Source organism: Crotalus tigris, unplaced genomic scaffold, assembly GCF_016545835.1.
Source record: "Crotalus tigris isolate CLP2741 ecotype Arizona unplaced genomic scaffold, ASM1654583v1 scf7180000024342.5246164, whole genome shotgun sequence".
In the NCBI taxonomy this organism is placed as follows: Eukaryota; Metazoa; Chordata; class Lepidosauria; order Squamata; family Viperidae; genus Crotalus; species Crotalus tigris.
Genome location: NW_024100512.1, coordinates 4,981,144 through 4,999,629, shown reverse-complemented (window position 1 = coordinate 4,999,629; position 18,486 = coordinate 4,981,144). Strand labels below are relative to the sequence as shown.

The 18,486-nt window shown below is 43.5% G+C and overlaps 1 protein-coding gene across 2 annotated transcripts; it reads left to right on the top strand.

Annotated features, from left to right (window-relative positions):
- Positions 1 to 644: 644 nt before the first annotated feature.
- On the top strand, positions 645 to 16,606 carry LOC120300514 (serine/threonine-protein kinase pim-1-like). Of its 2 annotated transcripts, none has more exons than XM_039326672.1 (6): positions 645 to 866; positions 7,570 to 7,670; positions 9,920 to 9,970; positions 10,078 to 10,444; positions 12,273 to 12,449; positions 14,224 to 16,606. In XM_039326672.1, exons 1-6 carry the CDS (start codon positions 782 to 784, stop codon positions 14,388 to 14,390), a joined length of 948 nt encoding a protein of 315 aa, XP_039182606.1. In that variant the 5' UTR covers positions 645 to 781; the 3' UTR covers positions 14,391 to 16,606. The 2 variants fall into 2 exon arrangements, with proteins under 2 accessions (XP_039182606.1, XP_039182605.1); XM_039326671.1 differs by lacking the exon at positions 645 to 866 and adding an exon at positions 6,919 to 7,423.
- The last annotated feature ends 1,880 nt before the right edge of the window (positions 16,607 to 18,486 follow it).

Here is an 18,486-nt window from a genome sequence, read left to right as displayed (position 1 = left end):
TGATGACTGTTGGATTTTTGGTTTGAGAGGATTATTGATTCTAGGGATCTTTGTCTTTCTAATCCAAGCGTCCTGGCTCCAATCTTTCTGACCAGATTATCACATCTGCATTTCTGCAGACCTGGTTTCTGTTTGGGGCAGAGAGACTTGGGGTGTGTGTGTTGCTTTCTGCCTTTAAGATCCTTTGGGGAAATATATTCTGCCTTTTTAATATTTCCCAAAATATTTCTTTCTCTGGATTCTTCCCACAGCTGGATAACCAGAATTGGTGCGTTTACATTTTGTGTTAAGCCATAAATATGCAAACCACATCAAAACTAGTCAGTCTCTGCTTTTATGGGGCAAAGTGTCTTTTCCCAGGGCCCAGAGAAGCAAAGGGAATACGGGATGCTCCCTTCTCTTCGTTGTGCAGACTTTTCCCCATCTGAGAAGCAACAGCAGAATCCAGAAAAGGAGAGCCGGGAAATATCTTGCTGGTCGGCCAAAAGGCAGCAGGTGGAGATTGCTGGGCAAAGGGACGAACCGAGACCAGAGCAGCACGCCAAGAAAGGAGTTGAGGCGGGCGGGGGGGGGGTTGTCCCAGCAGGGAAGAGCCTGGCCGGGAGCTACAGATGGGCGTGGCGTCACCGCACAAGGGGCGGGCCGAGATCGCTTTCTCAATCCCGTAGGCTTTGCTGGGATTTCGGTCACCGCTCCGGGAGGGGGTCGCTAGAGTTGTGTTTCTTTGCTTCTGGTTCTCCAGAGCTTTACTCGTTTGTCACCCCGGGTCGAAGGAGCCGCGATGTCCTCCGTGCAGGTTCTTTACCCTCCCAAGATTCATCACACCATGCTTAACGCGGGATGCCTCAAAGACGATCCGATTCAAGGTAAGCGTCCAAGGAGAGGCTGGGCGGGGGGAAAGGAAATCGAGAGGGCTGTGGGTCGCTTTGCTTGTGGGGGGATGTTTTACAAACCCCGGTAGCTTGGGGTATGCAGAAAAGCCTGCATATGGATTGTTTCACCCCTATCACTAGCTCTGGAGGCAAGGGCAGGCTCGATCCTGCTTGTGGTGGACACTTGACCACCACTTTCATCTGAGTACCTTCAAATTGTCCATTGGTTGTGGGATTTGGGGCTCCCACCAAAAGTTCTGCGTGTTCAGGGAGGGTTTATCGTATCCGCGCCACGACCTTGCATTGGCTTTAATTTAGCTGTCAGGATTTCCCCTGCAGAATCTTGGGACCTGTAGTTTGTCCAGGGCTGACACACCACGTGAACTACAGTTCCCAAGGTTCCATGGGGAGATGGGATGTCTTTTAAGCCCAGGTAGATGTGTCTCTAGAGCAGGGGTCCTCAACCTTGGCCACTTTAAGGTGGACTTCAACTCCCAGAATTCCTCAGCCAAGCTGGCTGAGGAATTCTGGGAGTTGAAGTCCACAAGTCTTAAAGTGGCCAAGGTTGAGGACCCCTGCTCTAGAGATTCCTAGCCAATTGCTTCAGATGGGAGATTGGTGACATCAGAGGCTGCAACTATAGATAGATAATGGCCACTGAATAGCCTCCTTCCTCAACTTAATAGCCAAGGCTAGGCTTTCTGGTAGTTGTGGTCTCAAAACAATTCGAGACCATCAAGTTGGGGAAGACTGGGTAGATTGCATTTCTTAAAAGTCAACAATCTGGTATTACGCTCCCCCAAATGTTTAAATCTGATTGTGATTTGTGTAAATGCCCACTCTTCCATCTTTTCCTTCACCCCAAGTTCTGATATACTTGCTAAAGATTTCCAGTGCAAGCTGTATTTTATGCCTGAATATGATTAATAGCATTTTTTCCTTGACTGGACTACTGAAACCATTCTTAACAAAGTATGAAGATCAGTCCTGAAATATTTCCATCTCATTACTTGTTGCCAAATGTAAAGGAGAGTGTGGTGTTCTAGCTCAGTGCTGACTCCTGTCAGCAGTTGCTAGCTTTACAAGCTTTTTAGCTATCTCCCTTGAGTTTTATAGTTAACTTTCTCAAAACTAGTATTGGACTACAATTCACATCCCCCAAAGCCACAAGGACTGGCTGAGGATGAGAATTGTGATCCCTCTAGCTGGCTATTAAGTCTGGTTTAAGTCCAGATTAAGTTTGGATTGGTTAAAATATATGTTAAGTATCAGGTTTTCACAGCTCAATGAATTGAGTGGCCAGAGCAGAAGTCTACACAAAATGTGCCCTTGGACCCTTTCTGTGTTTGGGATCTTGCCCTTATTTGGCTTTTAATCTTTTAGTTGTTTAAAATGAAGCAGGAAATTGGGATGCAGAATGCAAATAAAAATCTGTACCATCACATTTATTTGTACCAATACCTTTGGATTCTACAAATATCCCATTGGAGAACCTCCTTGGAACTGGTTCTCCTTTTCTGAATTGTTTTATAAGTGGTCATGTCCATCATGCCACTGATTTCATTAAGAGGCAAGGATCCCGCGGTAGCTATTTTGTGAAGGTTTCCCAAATTTCAAATATATCCTTGACTTAGAAAAAGCACCTATTCTTGCATTAGTGGGTTTTTGGAGATACTCAAATTTTGTCCTTTTTGTATAAGTGTGTAACACAATCATATTTATAGAAGAGAACCTATGTAGTTCAAGATTGAACTGTGGAGGACTTGGTACTTTCTTGGTGTTTCATTACGCAACTAAATTGCGTCATTTGTGCTAGTGAATGTGAAGTTTGCTCCCTGTTTATATACAGTAGCTTGCCCTGCTAGTATTGTTGGGGATACAGTGTTCTCTTTGATAGTCTCTTGATTAGGGTATTGTTTTCTGCTGGCTTTTGTGTCTGATGTGGATAAATATATTTCCAAGTGGGGCAGGGCTTCCAATCATGATGCCTTACCTGCCAAGATGCAAACTTTGTCCCTTTCCATTTCCTTGGATACCACTATTGCCAGCCATTTGTAATTGTTTATAAATAGATGCCCTTAAAAATTAACTCTTCTCCTTTAAAGCAATCCATTTGATTGCTATGATAGGACTTGATGCTAGATGAGCATTTGGGCTCTATAGATCTTGCTAGAATGGCTTGAAATACATAAAATAATATGTATTATTTATAGATAAAAGACCTATTCAGTACAGAGGAAAAAAGATAAGCCAAGGACAAAGAGGCATGGGACTTGTTACTCTAAAACTCAGAGTCCAGTGGAAAGGGGCAGCCAATCAATCAGAATAGAGCTGGAAGAGACCTTGTAGTCCAGCCCTTTGCTCAAGCAGGACATACTATTTCAGACAAGTGGCTTGTCCAGTCTCTTCTTAAAAACTTCCAAAGATGAAGCACCCACAATGTCTGAAAGTAAGCTGTTCCAATGGTTAATTGTCCTCACCTTAGGAAGTTTCTCCTTAGTTCCAGGTTGCTTCTCTCCTTGGTTAGTTCCATCCATTGTTTGTTGTCTTGCCTTCTGGTGCTTTGGGATATAAATTGACCCCCTCCTCCTTGTGGCAGCCTCTCAGATATTGGAATACTGCTATCATGTCCCCCCCCCCCAGTCCTTCTTTTCTCCAGACTGCCCATTCCCAAATCCTGCAACTGTTCTTCATATGTCTTTGTCTACAGGCCTTTAATCATCTTAGTTGCTCTTCTTTGCACTTTATTTTTCTTTGCACTTATCAATTTAGATAATTAATGTATTACATAGTATTTGTATATTCATATGGGTATTTTACAGAGACTATGTTCACATAGCCCACTATATCATGTTTTTTAAATGTGCAGTTTAAAATGTATATTCTGCCAGTGTTTTTCAACATTAGTCTGGCTTAATACATTAAGTTGGGCTAAGAGAGAAAGTGACTGGCCCAAAGTCACCCAGCTGCTTTCGTGCCTAAGATGGGACTAGAACTCACTGTCTCCTGGCTTTTTTGGGCCAGTCTCTCAGCCTAACTCACCTCATAGAGTTATTGCTGTGGGGAGAATAATAGGAGTAAGGAATATTGTGTGTGTTCACCACTTTGAGTTATTTATGAAAATAAGATGGGATATAAATATTTTTAAAAAACAGACATCTCAATAATACTCATAAAAATTCTGTACATTACATTGCAAAAATTTTCCTGTTGAAGTGGAAGTAGAGTTGGGATATAGTGTCTGATCTAAAGCCACCTAGCAGCATCTGTGCTTCTTTTGATGTTTCCAGCTTATATGCTCATGTCTGTGAGTAAAGTACTGTAAAGTACTGTAAACAAATGTCTTTGCAAGTTAGAATCAAGATCACGTGAAGTGTTAATACCACTTTAAAATGTCTTGGTAAGACCACCCTTGGAATATGCATCCAGTTTTGGTCATCACGATGTGAAAAAGATGTTGAGACTCTAGAAAGAGTACAGAGAAGAGCAACAAAGATGATTAGGAGACTGGAGGCTAAAACATATAAGGAATGGTTGCTGTGACTGGGTATGTCTAGTTTAATGAAGAGAAGAATGAGGGGTGACATGATAGCAGTGTTCCAATATCTCAGGGGTTGCCACAAAGAACAGGGAACCAAGCAATTCTCCAAAACACCTGAAGGCAGGACAAGAAGCAATGGATAGAAACTAATCAAGGAGAGAAGCAACCTAGAACTAAGGAGAAATTTCTGTCACTTGCCCCCAGAAGTTGTGTATGTTCCAACACCGGAAGTTTTTAAAAAGAGACTGGACAGCCATTTGTCTGAAATGGTATAGAGTTTCCTGCCTGAGCAGGGGGTTGGACTAGAAGACCTCCAAGGTCCCTTTCAACTCTGTTACCCTGTTATCCTCTTGACTGACATAGGAAACTTGATGGAAACAAATCTCATTCTATTTTTACCCTCTTGCAGATCTATCAGGCTAAAAAAAAATCTATTTTGCATTCTTTTTTTTGATGGCCCTTCTAAATTTATGTGTCATGAAAAACACATAATGGTAGCAATGCATTTTCAATCAAAGTTGCTGTCTTGTCCTTGTGACAAAATTGTCTCTCCTCTACTATCCTTTTTTAAATAACCTTTTAGGATCTACTTTTGATCACTGGGATGACATAGAGCTAGCCAGTACTTTGGCCTCTCAACACTATTTCACATGACAGTTATGTTCTCTATCTTCTCCCCCTCCCCATTTCCCAGCAACAGAGAATCTCCCACAAAGTACACAGTAAATAAAAGTGTTTCTTTGGCCAGAAGGCAGAGAAACATCATGTTCCTCCAAATCCATTGTGCAAGACCCTGTCCAAACTCCTACAATCACTGCCACAATTTCTCTTAGGTTGAGCAAACTTCATACTAACCTCCTGAAGACGTCATTTATAGCTGGAGCTCCCTGACTTAAGGGCAACTCCTGCATTCCTAAGGAATTTATGTCTCTCAGCACAGTGGATAGTTTTGGGCTTATCTTTGTCGGCTTGGATTGCAGGAAAGTGAAACCAAACTGGCAGATTCTGCTGAAGGAGACAGAAAATAGTGACGTCTGTTCAGTCATTTGGTATCTGGATTAGATTGTTGAGGGAGAGGTTTCATTCACTCACTAACCCAAGGCTTTTAAAGTCAGTGTCTCATACTTCACTGCATCAACAGCTTGTGTGTGTGTTAGCAGGTTGTTTTTCCAGCTGATTCATTTTTAAAATATGTAAGATTTTCAAAAACTAAGCATCAATTACCAAGCCAAACCGTACTATAGTTGTCCAAGTTCAACTTGGTTCTGTCATATATATTGACTTCCATGTTGTTTCAGGAGTAAAATGCATTAGACTTTGAAACAAAGTGCTATGTGAAAAACAGACAAGCACATATAAAAAGATTTAAAAGTTTGTATTTCCTAAAAAGATTAAACAGCATTTCCCTTGTTTTTCACTATGGTACTTTTGGCCTTGGGAGAATAGAAATATACTAACCCTATACAACATAAATCAATAAGGATCCGTACCTAGGAAACCAACATTTCAAATTAATCAGCTTCACCTTACAGGATAGTTGAATTAGAAGCTGTTCTTTCTCATTTGAAACTACAGTATGAAAGGATCTTGCTATTTTCCTGTTTGTCAGATACAGACTTTGACCAGGCTGCCAAACTATTTGTTAGTAAAGGCTGCATTAAACAGGAAAGATTTCTTCTAACCCCGTTATAGCAGCGGTTCTCAACCTGTGGGTCAGGACCCCATTTGGGGTCGATCGACCATTTCACGGGGGTCGCCAAGCAAGGCTGTCTGCCATTTTTCCCCCCTTGTCCGGTGGGTGCCTTACCTCCCTTGGGCTGGGTCAGCTGGTGACCCAGCTGGTGGTCAGCCTGCTCCATCTCTGCCGCTTGCCAGGTACGTCTCGGCTGGCACAGGGGGCAGCACCACGCATGTGCAGCACTCCCAGGCAGGGAAAGTCCTCGACTTACGACCGGTTGGGGGTCGCGGCATTAAAAAGGTTGAGAACCACTGCGCTATAGGGAAGGGGCCGCTTAGAGATTCAAGGTCTCAATCAGACAACCTTAGCTATATACCTAATCTGAGGTTAGTTAGTCCGTAACTAATATCTGCATTTATGTTTGCAAAAAAAAAAAAAAAGTGTGTGTGGAGAACAGGGAGGCCTTGTGGCCTCGTTTTATAAAATCTAAACTGGTTCTTTGGAATGGGCAAAGTAAGCAAAAAGACGTAGGCGCGCTTTTTAGTGCGCTCGTCTGAATGAGGAACAGGAGTAAGTCCACACCACAAATCCTCCACGACTGAACACTTCCCTAAACTTCAACTCACGCGTGCTTTTCCTAGTCGGCAGTTACTAAGAGTTGCTAGTTACCTTTAACTGGAAGGAACAAGGAAAGATACAAAACAGGAAAGAGACTGCAGGATTGGTGCAAGGACTCCGCGTTGAGCGGAGTTTTTCCCTTTGCCTTTGCAAAAACTCCAGCACTGCTGCGCCGTCCGCTCCCACGTGGATAAACAAGCGGCGGGGTTGGGGAGAATTCTCGCGCGCCTCTCCTCGATTGGCTAGCGTCGCGCGCCGTGCGCCTTCCGATTGGCTGGAGTATTTTTACTTACCCGCCCCCGGGTAGGACATTTCTCCCCCCCCCTCCTCGTGTATTTTGCCGACTGTTTGGTCCCTTGGTGGATTAGACTCGGCCGGCTGGCCATTAAACTTTTAAAGTTTTCGTTCTCCGATTGGCCCAGCTCTCCCCTCCGTCATGCGGCTCGCCTGCCCATTGGCCAAGGTGATCGTGGAGTGGATAACCTCGTAAAACCGAAGGAATCCCCCCTCCCCAATCCCGACTCGCGTGGCTGAAGCAGCGGCCGCGGAGGGGGGCGGGGCGGAGCGCGGCGGAGGCTTTTAAGGCTTGTTGAGGCGGGGGCCGCCCGCTGCTTTGGCTGGCCATGCTTGTAGCTCAGGGACTCACCTGCCACCGCCAGGGTCCTGAAGGGCCGCTGGCCCCGGACGCCGTGCAAGAGGAGCCTGGATGCATAGGTAACCCCAGCGCTGGCAGCACGTGTTGGTAGTAGCACCCGGGCGTCTTTGTGAATGGGCGTCCCCGCTGGGAAAAAGAAGAGGCGGCGGCGAGGACGGCTTTCCAGGCACAACTCACCCGGCTTGTCTTTCCTTTCTCCCTGCAGGGAAGGTGGCCTTGGAGACGCGCTACCGCCTGGGAGCGTTGATCGGGAGCGGCGGGTTCGGCACGGTCTACGCGGGGACGCGGCTCAGCGACTCCCTCCCGGTGAGTGAACGTGTGAGCGGCGCCTATTCTGGCACCAGGCTGGAGAAACCGCGGGCGGAGAGAGATCCGCGTCTGCAAGCGAATGGGAACCACCCTCACGTGGAGAAAGGGGCGGTAGGGAGGACAAGCTGCCCTCCTGGTTCTCTGAGCCACATCTACCATCAGTTCTAGCTATCCTGGCTAGTAGTAAGTGGAGTGAAAGCCTCAGCAAGCCAGGGCGCCCCGGGATTATCCATCCTCTGCTCGGAGGGATTTACAGTAAATTTCGGAGCTGGTCCACAAAGACCACACAATTTAGATATTTGAAATCCCTTGTTAATGGTGCTGGTGCTTTTTAAAAAAAAAACCGCACGATTAAAAAACAACCACCCTCGTGCGTGTATTAGTAATTGATTCCTGCTGGTGTTTTAAACCATTATCTGAGTTTAAGCGCTTCTAGACTGACATACTGTGGCATAAGCGTCTTTGGACTATTAACCCAATTTCCTGAAATGCTTGCAATGGTGTTATTTTGACCCAAGAGGATGTTTGTTCCTGTGATTGAAGGGGACTTGAGAAGATGGCTTTTGGAAATGCAGAAAATACAGACACGGATAATTAACTTGTTTACCTAGTTAACTGATTTGAGGTGTGAAAAAATCTGGATTGGAAGGACAAAGTAAAATTTGGAGGGGGGTGGGCATGCCTGTTGCTCCTTTTAGAAACACCTGGTGTGTCTGTCTTGGACTTGATTCTGGGTAATACACATTTGGTTTAAGGTGTTTCCCTAATGGTGCTGCCCATGTCTTCACATTCATTCAGAATCATATTTGGTAGTTTGAATCCTGCTTTAAATAAATCAGGGCTTAATAAATTCATGTGACATAATAAAAAGTGTATGATATAGTTCTAGACTATGCTAGTTGGCTTCATAAAACATGATAGCTGTGGTTTATTCTGTTGTGCTTAATATGGTATGTGCAGAAGTTCCCAATTTGGTACATTATGTACCAAAATGGATTAATTCACTAACCAAATTAGAGCCAGTTTGGTCTAGGTTAAGGCATCAGGTTAAAAACTAGGAGAGACTGAATTCTAGTTCTGTCATAGGCATGAAAATTAACTGGATGACTTTGAGCTATTCTCTTCTTTTAAATATAACCATTAGTTATCAGTATTAAGGTAGCATCTGAGGATATGGGCAGTTCTGTATGGAGGGGGGGATTGTGAAATTAGTGTATTCAGGTCTGATAAATTCAAAATTTCCAAATATTGAGAGAACTCTTTAGGTAGTGCTCCAAGGGCTCCAGTCACAATTGGTATAGCAGTAGATTTCTTTTTCCGTAGGTGTTCAATACATATAATGATGACTGTACAAGGATGCTACATATATATCATTATACAATGCATCATATAAATTCAATACCCCCCCCCCCCAAATGCATGCATGCCTAGGCATTTTTGCCACATATTTGTAACTGGACATCAAAAAGCAGCTACAGTTTCCATCAAATTTTTTCTCAACTACTCAGAAAAACTAGTGGCATTGATGCGGGGGGGGGTGGTGGTTAAACAATAGACCTCCTGACAAAAGATATTCCAATTGTTAAATTATCAATTTTTTACTTATGGAATACCAAAATATTATATTGTTTGCAACTTGTTTACTGATAGGGAACTTCAGATCATAGACAATCTTTACAGGGTAGTGAAAACAGCATCCTGTGTTGTAGGCTACAAAAAATAATGTCACGGACAGCATCGCTCTGTTCTGCAGCTATGGGCACCTGGTTCCATACTGTTAAAATATTTGGGAAAGAATCCATAATTCTGAATAAGAGATATTTTGCCCAGTGCCAAAAAGATTCTTTCAATTTAGTTTATTACAAAGGTAGTCCTTGTTTAGTGACCTCCACTAGGCCTGGTAATTTGGTCGTTAAGTGAAGTGGTTGCTAAATGAAACTACAACTGTGCATATGATCTTTAGATTTTCTTTGCTTTACAGACCTGTAAAGATGAGGACTGGCTGTTGTTATTTTTCATCACTATTCTAATTGTGAAACAAGGCCTACCTGTATTTGTTTCTGAAAGGAAAAACTGTAGTTTATACTGAGAAAATGCAACCTTCCTCCAGCTTCGGAGGCATAAGGAGGGCTTGTATAAAGGATGCTGTGATTTTCAGGGACTGGGTTAGATACCATTGTGGGCCATAGCAATCTTTGTTCGAAACCTGTTGCATTTTAAAAGTTTGGTCATTTTTCTTCTTTCAGGTGGCTGTTAAATATGTTGCCAAGGATCGAATCTTGCAGTTCCACCATATGGTGAGCATTCCTCCCACGTTGAACATTTTTGCAGTTAAACTCCAAACCTTTGGTGTTTGGAGAGCTGTGGCAAATGGTCTATCCGTTTGATTTCTGTTCTTCTCCAGAATGGCACCCTCATCCCTCTGGAAGTCCATCTGCTGAAGAAAGTATCGTCCCCAGGTTGCCGAGGTGTTGTCCGTCTTCTGGATTGGTTTGAGCAGCCTGATTCGTACTTCATTGTTATGGAGCGACCCCTTGTTTCTCAGGACCTGTTTGACGTTATCACAGACCATGGGCCCCTCCCAGAAAATGTGGCTGCTGGTTACTTCCAGCAAGTGGTGGAGGCAGTGCACCATTGCCATCTGTGTGGTGTGTTGCATCGAGACATAAAAGACGAAAACATCTTGGTAGACCTTCTGCACGGTGACTTAAAGCTCATAGACTTTGGCTCAGGTGCATTGCTGCGGGATACTCCATACACAGATTTTGATGGTGAGTATAGAGGCTGTGTAGTTGGCAGGGAGAAGGAAGGGGACAATTTGCATGTAAGAAAGACAAAGCCTTTGTCCGAAACTGCAGTTTCTTCTAGCCACTGTGGAGTTACATACAGGTAGATGGACCAAGGGTCTGTACAAGAGAACTTTTTATGGAAGATGAAGAAGAGATGGAACCCAATATAATAGCAAACAATGGATTATCACAGAACTGTCCCTTAAAATAGCTTTCTTAAACCCAGTGCCCCTGAACTTGAAGTAACCATTTGGCTGGAGATTATTGATGTTGAAGTCCAAAATCCATGGAGGATATCAAGTTCAGAAAAGCTGGTCTTGAAAGGTGACACAGAAAGGTTTCTGATTACAAGAATTTCAGAGAGTTGGTAGATAGACACAAGAGGCCTTTGGGTTTTTTCCTAGCTCAGTTCTGGGCTAATTAACCAAATCCTCTTTTGAATCATGCTTGATTTCTACAGACACTGACTATAGACATTCTCAGCAATAAGTAGACTAATGTTATTTCCTTCTGGAATTTTTTTTTTTTAATTTTCAGTTTAGCTTGGAGTCTTGGTTATTCCCTAGTGGCCTCCTTTATCTGCTCAGCCTCTCAATTGCTGCCACCTGCTGAAGCACTCAACCAATAAATTAAAGCAAAATGTGTCCTGTGTGTGGAATGAGTAGTTATATTGATAATTTACATGAATGCACAGAAGAGTTCTAAGGCCTTAATCTCTACCTTTTCATCAACAGAACTATGCCCCATCTATAAACATCTATTGGACATTTATAAGGAAGAGCTCTTTACATATACAAATTTTGTATGCAGAGACTTGCATTCTAGGTATGGGTCAGGATACAAACAGAACTTTACAATGGATTGAGTTCAGTTAGCATTCCTGAATACTCCATGTGTCTCATCATATGTCTGAAGACTTCATGAACGTTGTTTTATGCTAAATATCTAGTTCCCAGGGCTCTCATATTTTAAATTCTTTTGAAAAGTATGTTAAAGGTAAAAGCAATATGATCTTTTTTCTTAAGCTAGGCTGTTTGTTTTAGATTAAGTGTGGCCATTGTTTCTTAAAGAAACTCATATGCTTAGGCATTTTTCAGAATACTTTCATCTCCCAAATATGTGTGAGTTACTCTTTTGATTCCTTGCACCCTTTCAGTTTTCACATTTCTGGGAAGCAGAAATTCTGTGTGCTAAGTGTACAGCTGATATATTTATAAATTAATTCTAGATATTCCAGATTCTTACCAATGTCTGCTCCCATATAGTATTAAACTCATAAGTTGCAAATGAGAGGAAATCTATGTTTGGCGTATGTTACTCTAAAGCAGTGGTTCTCAACCTTTCTAATGCCGCGACCCCATAATACAGTTCCCCATGTTGTGGTGACCCCCAACCACTTATACATCACCAGGTGCCAGGGGTGTGGCCAAAGAAAAGGGGGGGAAATGGCGGACAGCCTTGTTTGGCGACCCCCGTGAAATGGTCGTTCGACCCACAGGTTGAGAACCACTGCTCTAAAGTATTCATAAAGGTTTGCATGATTGTTTTCTCCAAAATAATTATTTTACAAAGTAAAATCTTAATATTTTTTATTTTTAATATCATCTACAGTTGCACATAGAATCATTTTATATAGAGGAAAACTGAGCATGGTCGTCTTTTTTTTTTTTAACTGTGCAACTGTTTATCTGAACAGGATGGCCTGCCTACTCTTGTCTTACAAAAATAAAAAAGATACAGTTTACAAGCATTTAATTCTGAGGAAGACTCTTTGGGCAACGTTGTCAGCTGTTCCTTTCTCTTGCTACAGGCACGCGGGTATACAGTCCCCCTGAGTGGATAAAATACCACCACTATCATGGTGTGCCTGCCACAGTGTGGTCCCTGGGTGTGCTGCTATACGATATGGTATGTGGGGACATCCCTTTTGAACGTGATGAGGAGATCCTGCTTGGGAAACTCCACTATCACTGTAGGATATCCTCAGGTGAGCACTGCGGTTAGGCCAAAGAATATGTCTGTCAGATTCTTGAGGGTCTTTTAGGCTCATGTCAGGGCCCAAATGGGGGGGTGATCTGGGAACTTCTAGACTAAGGAGTTTTCTGGCTTTCTGTTGAAAACTTGTTTTTTTTTTCTGTTGACAGTTCTGGCCAATATTCTTTGCCTTGTCTAGTGTTTTTCTTCCTCTCTCTGTCTCCATCTCTTTCTTTCTTTTCTCTCCTACTTTCTTTCTCCCCCTTCCTTCCTTCCTTCCTTCCTTCCTTCCTTCCTTCCTTCCTTCCTTCCTTTCTTCCTTCCTTCCTTCCTATCAGTAACTCCTGGCAATTTCCTGAATTAGTCCTGCAGTTTTCTTGGCAAGATTTCAAAAATGGTTTGCCCTTGTCTCCTCCCTAGGGCTGAGAGAGACAGACTGGACCAAAGTCACACAGGCAGGACTAGAATAGGAGTTCTAGCCCTGCCATAGGCAGGACTCCTAGTTTCTAGCCTGCTGCCTTAACCACTATATCAAAGTGGCTTTCTAGTAGGATTAAATTGGCCATTTCCCTATAGCGTTCTTTGTGTATGCCATTGGAAAGCAAGATCTGACTTCTTTGTGCAAAAATCTCCCACCCCCAGTCAAATACTTTAGGTGGTTGAAATAACAACACCAACACCCTATAACAGTGATGGCGAACCTTTTAGAGACCGAGTGCCCAAAAACTGGCCCCACCCCCATTCCACCCCCTGCTGCGCCCCAGCTCTGCCCCCATCCCCTCCCCCGCCTGCCCGCAGAGCCACTCATTGCCTCCAGGGTCCACCGCAGATCACCCAGGCAGCCCAGCAGCACTATGGCGGTCACGCCCTCTTCTCACCACCCTGCAGCATCAACTGTGCACAGTGAGGTGTGAGGGCAGAGTCTTGTCTACACTGCCTGGCTGCCATGTCCCTGGCTGCACTGCTCCATGTGGGCCACGCTCAGGGGCGACTCTCCTTCAGGGGAGCTGCTGGAGAGGAGGAAGTCGTGGGGGGAGGCAAGGCTGGGGCAACAGCACGTGTGCCCACAGAGAGGGCTCTGAGTGCCACCTCTGGCACCCGTGCCATAGGTTCGCCACCACTGCCCTATAATCAGGCAGAGCCCAAGCTAAAGTAAATTATTGTACCAATAAAGCGCAATAAAAACACGAACTAACAAAATTAAAGGTGGTTGTAACCCTTATCAGCACATAAGTGTTCTTTGAAACATAATGGTCTTACTGTTTTGTTGAGCAGGTTGTCCTGCACCCCTCAGAAACCTTGGATAAACTAATAATGTGGGAGTTGCTCCCAAGGAGGACTGTCTCGGTTTCCCTTCAGCTCCTTCACCCCATATTGTGACGACCTTTAGAACCCCTCTTTCAGAAGAACATGTTGGATCAGTACAACAGGCAATTAGAGCCAAGCCATGTAGAATTATGTGGGTTAAGGCTAGCCCTCTGTTTGGGACCCATAAACATGGCAGCCAATGAATGCTTAGAACTTCACAGTGGCTTTGACTGGAAATGTTAAGGATGCTTGACAAGCAGTTGTCATTGGATGGACCAGTTTACTGCATGAATTTATGATTATCTGTCTGAATGACTCCCTCAAGTTTGGTTAAATAATGCAATCAGTCCAAAGATTTTGGCTGTGTGAAAGTAGGTACGCTTTGGCAAAATGGCACAATCACTGCTGTTGTGATGACGTAAGCCTTGTCGAGTGGTTTGTCCATAGGGTGATGAAGTAATTATTTCCTTCTTTGATAGATTGCCGCCACTTGATTGAATGGTGCCTCTCGTTAACACCAGAGAAGCGACCTTCCTTGGAGCAGATCCTGGCTCATCCTTGGATCCTCACCTTCTTGGAGCCAAGCGGGCGCAAAGTGCAGCAACCAACCACCCACAAAGGTGGTACTAGCCTCCGGACAGAATAGAGCAAAAGCAACATGGCTTCTCCTGCACCAAAGGACTAATCTAATCACTGTTTCTTATTCCTGCTGAGTAGCTGAGCGGGAAATTGCCAGGGGGGGGCAATTTCTGAAATCCCAATGGCGTGGCAGTAATCCTGCCCAACTGACTAGACAATGGGGCTGTCACATGGCCCTTACACAAGACAACAGAGACCAAGGGGTAATGTTTTGTTTACACAAGGACTCTGCCTGGCCCTGTCCGCTGGCAAGGGGGCAGAGACTGGCACCAGGCAAGCAGTTTCAAGGCTTTTTCTTATATGATTTGTTCGACTCAGGACACCCCCCCCCCTCCTTGGGGCAGCAGGATCGACTTTATTTTTATGTAACGTAGATATATGCCTATGTCTCTGCAGGTCGCAACTTATTTATTTAGCATGATATTCCATTGGGGGAGCCTCATTTTTATGCTGATGCTAAGCGTTTACCTGCTATCATTTTGAGTGTTAAAATTTTTTTTTTCCTCCGGTACAGCCCCAAACTGACTTGATAACCTCTCCCTACTTTACCCCATGTATCCATTCCTATTCAGCCATTCCAGGTCTGAAGCCAAGTTCTAGAGCTCGACTTCTCCACTATTGCCCTAATTTATATGGGGAAGGAAATAAAAAGTAAAGACCTAATCTCATTCAAAAGTGTACAAAAGTTCATCCATAAATAAGGGCAAGGTCGCGGGTAGGTGGGTGTTAATTGAACCCCTGAGAAAAACCTGGCTCCGATCCTCTTCTCTTCTTACAAGAACCTCAAATTTTGTTCACATTCAAGCCAAGCTTTCATTCCAAAGAAAACCTTTTCCAAAGATGCCGGCAGAATCGTGCAGTTCTAATAGTTTTTAAGAATCCTGAGTTTCTTGTTTGAAGTTCCTGATAGGATTCTTGCCTCTTCTCATAGATCTTTAATCTCAGAGACTTTGGATATGAATGTGAATGGTCCAGGTTGTTCCTCATTCCATCTCTTCAGTTTTAGGCATCCCATGTGGTAGCTTGCAAGTGCTACTGAGATTTTGGTTAATGTAGGGAAAGTCTGGTGCCCTGGATGTTTTCTTAGCTTTGGCAAATATCTTTTCATCTTGATTTTTCTGGGCCTCCGTTCTCCCGCCCATCCCCTTTCTTTTTCGTTTGCCTTAGAAACTGAGGGGTCAAAAGGGGACTTGTGTTTGCCCTTAATCATATTAATAAATTAGGCCAAAGTACTCTTACTATTTGAGTAAGAACTTGTGTTTTGAAAAAAGAGCAGCAAGAGCCTTTTTTTCTAGAAAACTTTGGGTTTTCTCAGTGATTCCCCATCTTTTATATGGAGGTCAAAGCCTTTTCTTAGCCAAATCTATTTCACTATTTGTTCTGAATTCTGGTCTTTCTACTTAGTGAGGAGGGGAGGACACTGAATCCCCAAGCAGTTAAGACTGACAGTAGATATTTGAGGTGAAGATTCAAGTTGATTTTCATGCAGATTTATTAGTCATGGTCATCTAAACAGGACTCAAACTTTGGCCAGCCTTGATCATCAGTCAAAAGAGTGCTTGCCACAAACTTGCTTATCCTGAATGAAGCAGGTGAGATGATGTGCCTGTATGATATCCTAATGTTGAAAATCCAAACTTACTAAAAACATGAATATTTTGCTCTAGCTCTCATCTGGGAAGGTAAACAAGACTCCATTTTTAATCCAAATCTTAAAAGATATCTGGAAAACAGAGGTTTAATTGCTGAGTGTCTCCGAGGTTCATAGAGACCTTAAAATAGACTCTCTGCTTCTGTAGATCATGGAGAGAGAAAACAAAAGTCTCCCCTGGATCTTTTCCTGACCATGCTAAAATATGAGCTTGTGGTTCCCTGTATCTGCACAAAGCTGAGCAGTCTTAAATTTCTGTTTCTTTAACACAAATATTGTGCCTCTTAATAACTAAATGGGAGCTGGATCAGAGTGATAACACAAGAAACTGGAGATCCATTCTGGGATATTGCCAGCAACAGTTTCTAAACCTGCTGCCGCTAGCAATTATTACTAAAGAATATTTATATGCCAGTTCAGGTTGTTACTTTATATTTGTGGACTTGTGTGTTTTGTTACTACTGCCTCTCATGTACATTTATGCAAGCACATAAGATAGTGCCTCGCCCTTTTGGGCCCCAGTATCTACAAAGCCCGATCTGGGTTTAAATAAACTTTTATAAGAAAAAAGAGTTGTTTCTCTTGTGTGCAGGTGTATTTTGGGGGAAATATCCATTGAGTGTCAGTGTGTGTAACTGACCTGGGTTTGAGATAAATAGATCTCTTCGCTGATTCAGTGCTTAGTTCCAGAACTTTAATATTTGTAAAACCTTCTATCCTCTGAAAACTTTAAATAAGCTTGAGAGCAAAGAATAGCTACAGAGGTCTGCTATGGCACATGCTTTACATCCTTTGTATGTAAACATCCTTTGAAGAATGTTCAAAGTACATTTAAAATATAAATGACAATGCATTTTTTAAAATCTACAAAAATAGCAAAATATGCAGAGAAAACTGCTTAACTGTTAGTGAGATTACGTAGTAGCTAATGGTTGGCAAGATCAAAGATCCATCAAAGATCCTTAAGATAAAATTTATTTTTTGTCATTCAAAGCAGTTTGGATGGGAATATGCACTGGATCTATATATTATACTAAATCTTGGCTTATCAGATAAATCAGTTGGATTTATCCAAATCTTAAGCCACTACACTCCCTCAGGCCCACCTGGTGGGTGTTTTTTCTTTTAGCAGATTGCAAGGCATCTTGGAAGGTTTCTTTTACCAAATTTATTTAGTAATTTAGCTGAATGTTTGGGTCTACAAGATGTATGATGCCTTGTGAATTACCGGGTTTGTTGCTACCAATTTGCCTTTTTAATTTATGTATATTTATTTGTATATTGCCTTTATTATTTTTACAAATAACTCAAGGCAATGAACATATCCAGCACATCTTCCTCCTCCTATTTTTCCCACAACAACAATCCTGTGAGGTGGGTTGGGCTGACAGAATGACTGGTCCAAGGTTACCCACTGGCTTTCATTGCTAAAACAGAACTAGAACTATGGTCTCCCGCTTTGTAGCCTTGTGCCTTAACCGCTAGACCAGGGGTAGGCAATCTTGGCTCTTTTATGACTCGTGGACTTCAACTCCCAGAATTCCTGAGCCAGCATGGCTCAGCTTGGAAACCTCTCCCTTTCCCCTCAGCATGGCTGGCTCAGGAAGTCTGGGAGTTGAAGTCCACGAGTCATAAAAGAGCCAAGGTTGCCTACCCCTGCACTAGACCAGGGCTTTTCAACCAGTGGTATGGGTACCACCTGTGGTACATTGGCACCTGGCAGGTGGTACGTGATCTTTCTAGAAAAGTAGCGGGGGAGGGGAATGAGCTGAACTGGCACAAGCCTGAGCGAGAGATAGCTGGAGCTGCAGGGCTCAGCGGAAGCGCCAAGATCAATGCCACTTTCCAGCTGCTCGGCACTTTTTCGGAACTGTCAGGGCTCAATGGAAGTGCCAGGATCAGCGCCAGGGTCCAGCTGGAGCTCGGCGTTGATCCTGGCACTTCTGCTGAGCCCAGAAGAAGCACCAATCAGCTGGAATGTTGCAGCATCTCCAGGGTCTTGTGATTTACATTCCGATGCTTGGCAACTGATTCATATTTATGACAGTCACAGTGTCTCAGGGTCATGTGAAGTGACCAAAACCTGCTGCAACCACCCAGCAGACAGGGGAATAAAAACCAAACACTCCCCCCCCCCACCCCTGCTGCCAATCCTCAACAGAAATGCTCACAACAATGAAAACCTTGGACAGGAGGAAGAGCGCCGCTGGGTGGGCAGGCGAGTGCCTTGCTCAGCTATGGCTTGGGAGGCACTTTTTTCGGTGCCATTGTAACTTCAAACAGTCACTAAGCGAACTGTTGTAAGTCGACGACTACCTGTACTTTTTTTCTTTTTTGGGGGGTCAAGTTTTTGACACCTTGCTAGGTGACTAGTAGCTATCTTTCTTACTTGCAGATATCTTAAAAGGTAATTAAATCTCTCAATGCACGTTCCTAACGCTTGTGTTCTGAT

Excerpts from the sequence above, each read along its gene's own strand:
- LOC120300514 (XM_039326671.1), top strand. The coding sequence starts at position 7,333 with ATGCTTGTAGCTCAGGGACTCACCTGCCACCGCCAGGGTCCTGAAGGG. Across the intron at positions 7,424-7,569 it reads AGAGGAGCCTGGATGCATAG|GGAAGGTGGCCTTGGAGACG; the intron begins GTAACCCCAGCG and ends TTCTCCCTGCAG. Across the intron at positions 7,671-9,919 it reads GGCTCAGCGACTCCCTCCCG|GTGGCTGTTAAATATGTTGC; the intron begins GTGAGTGAACGT and ends TTCTTCTTTCAG.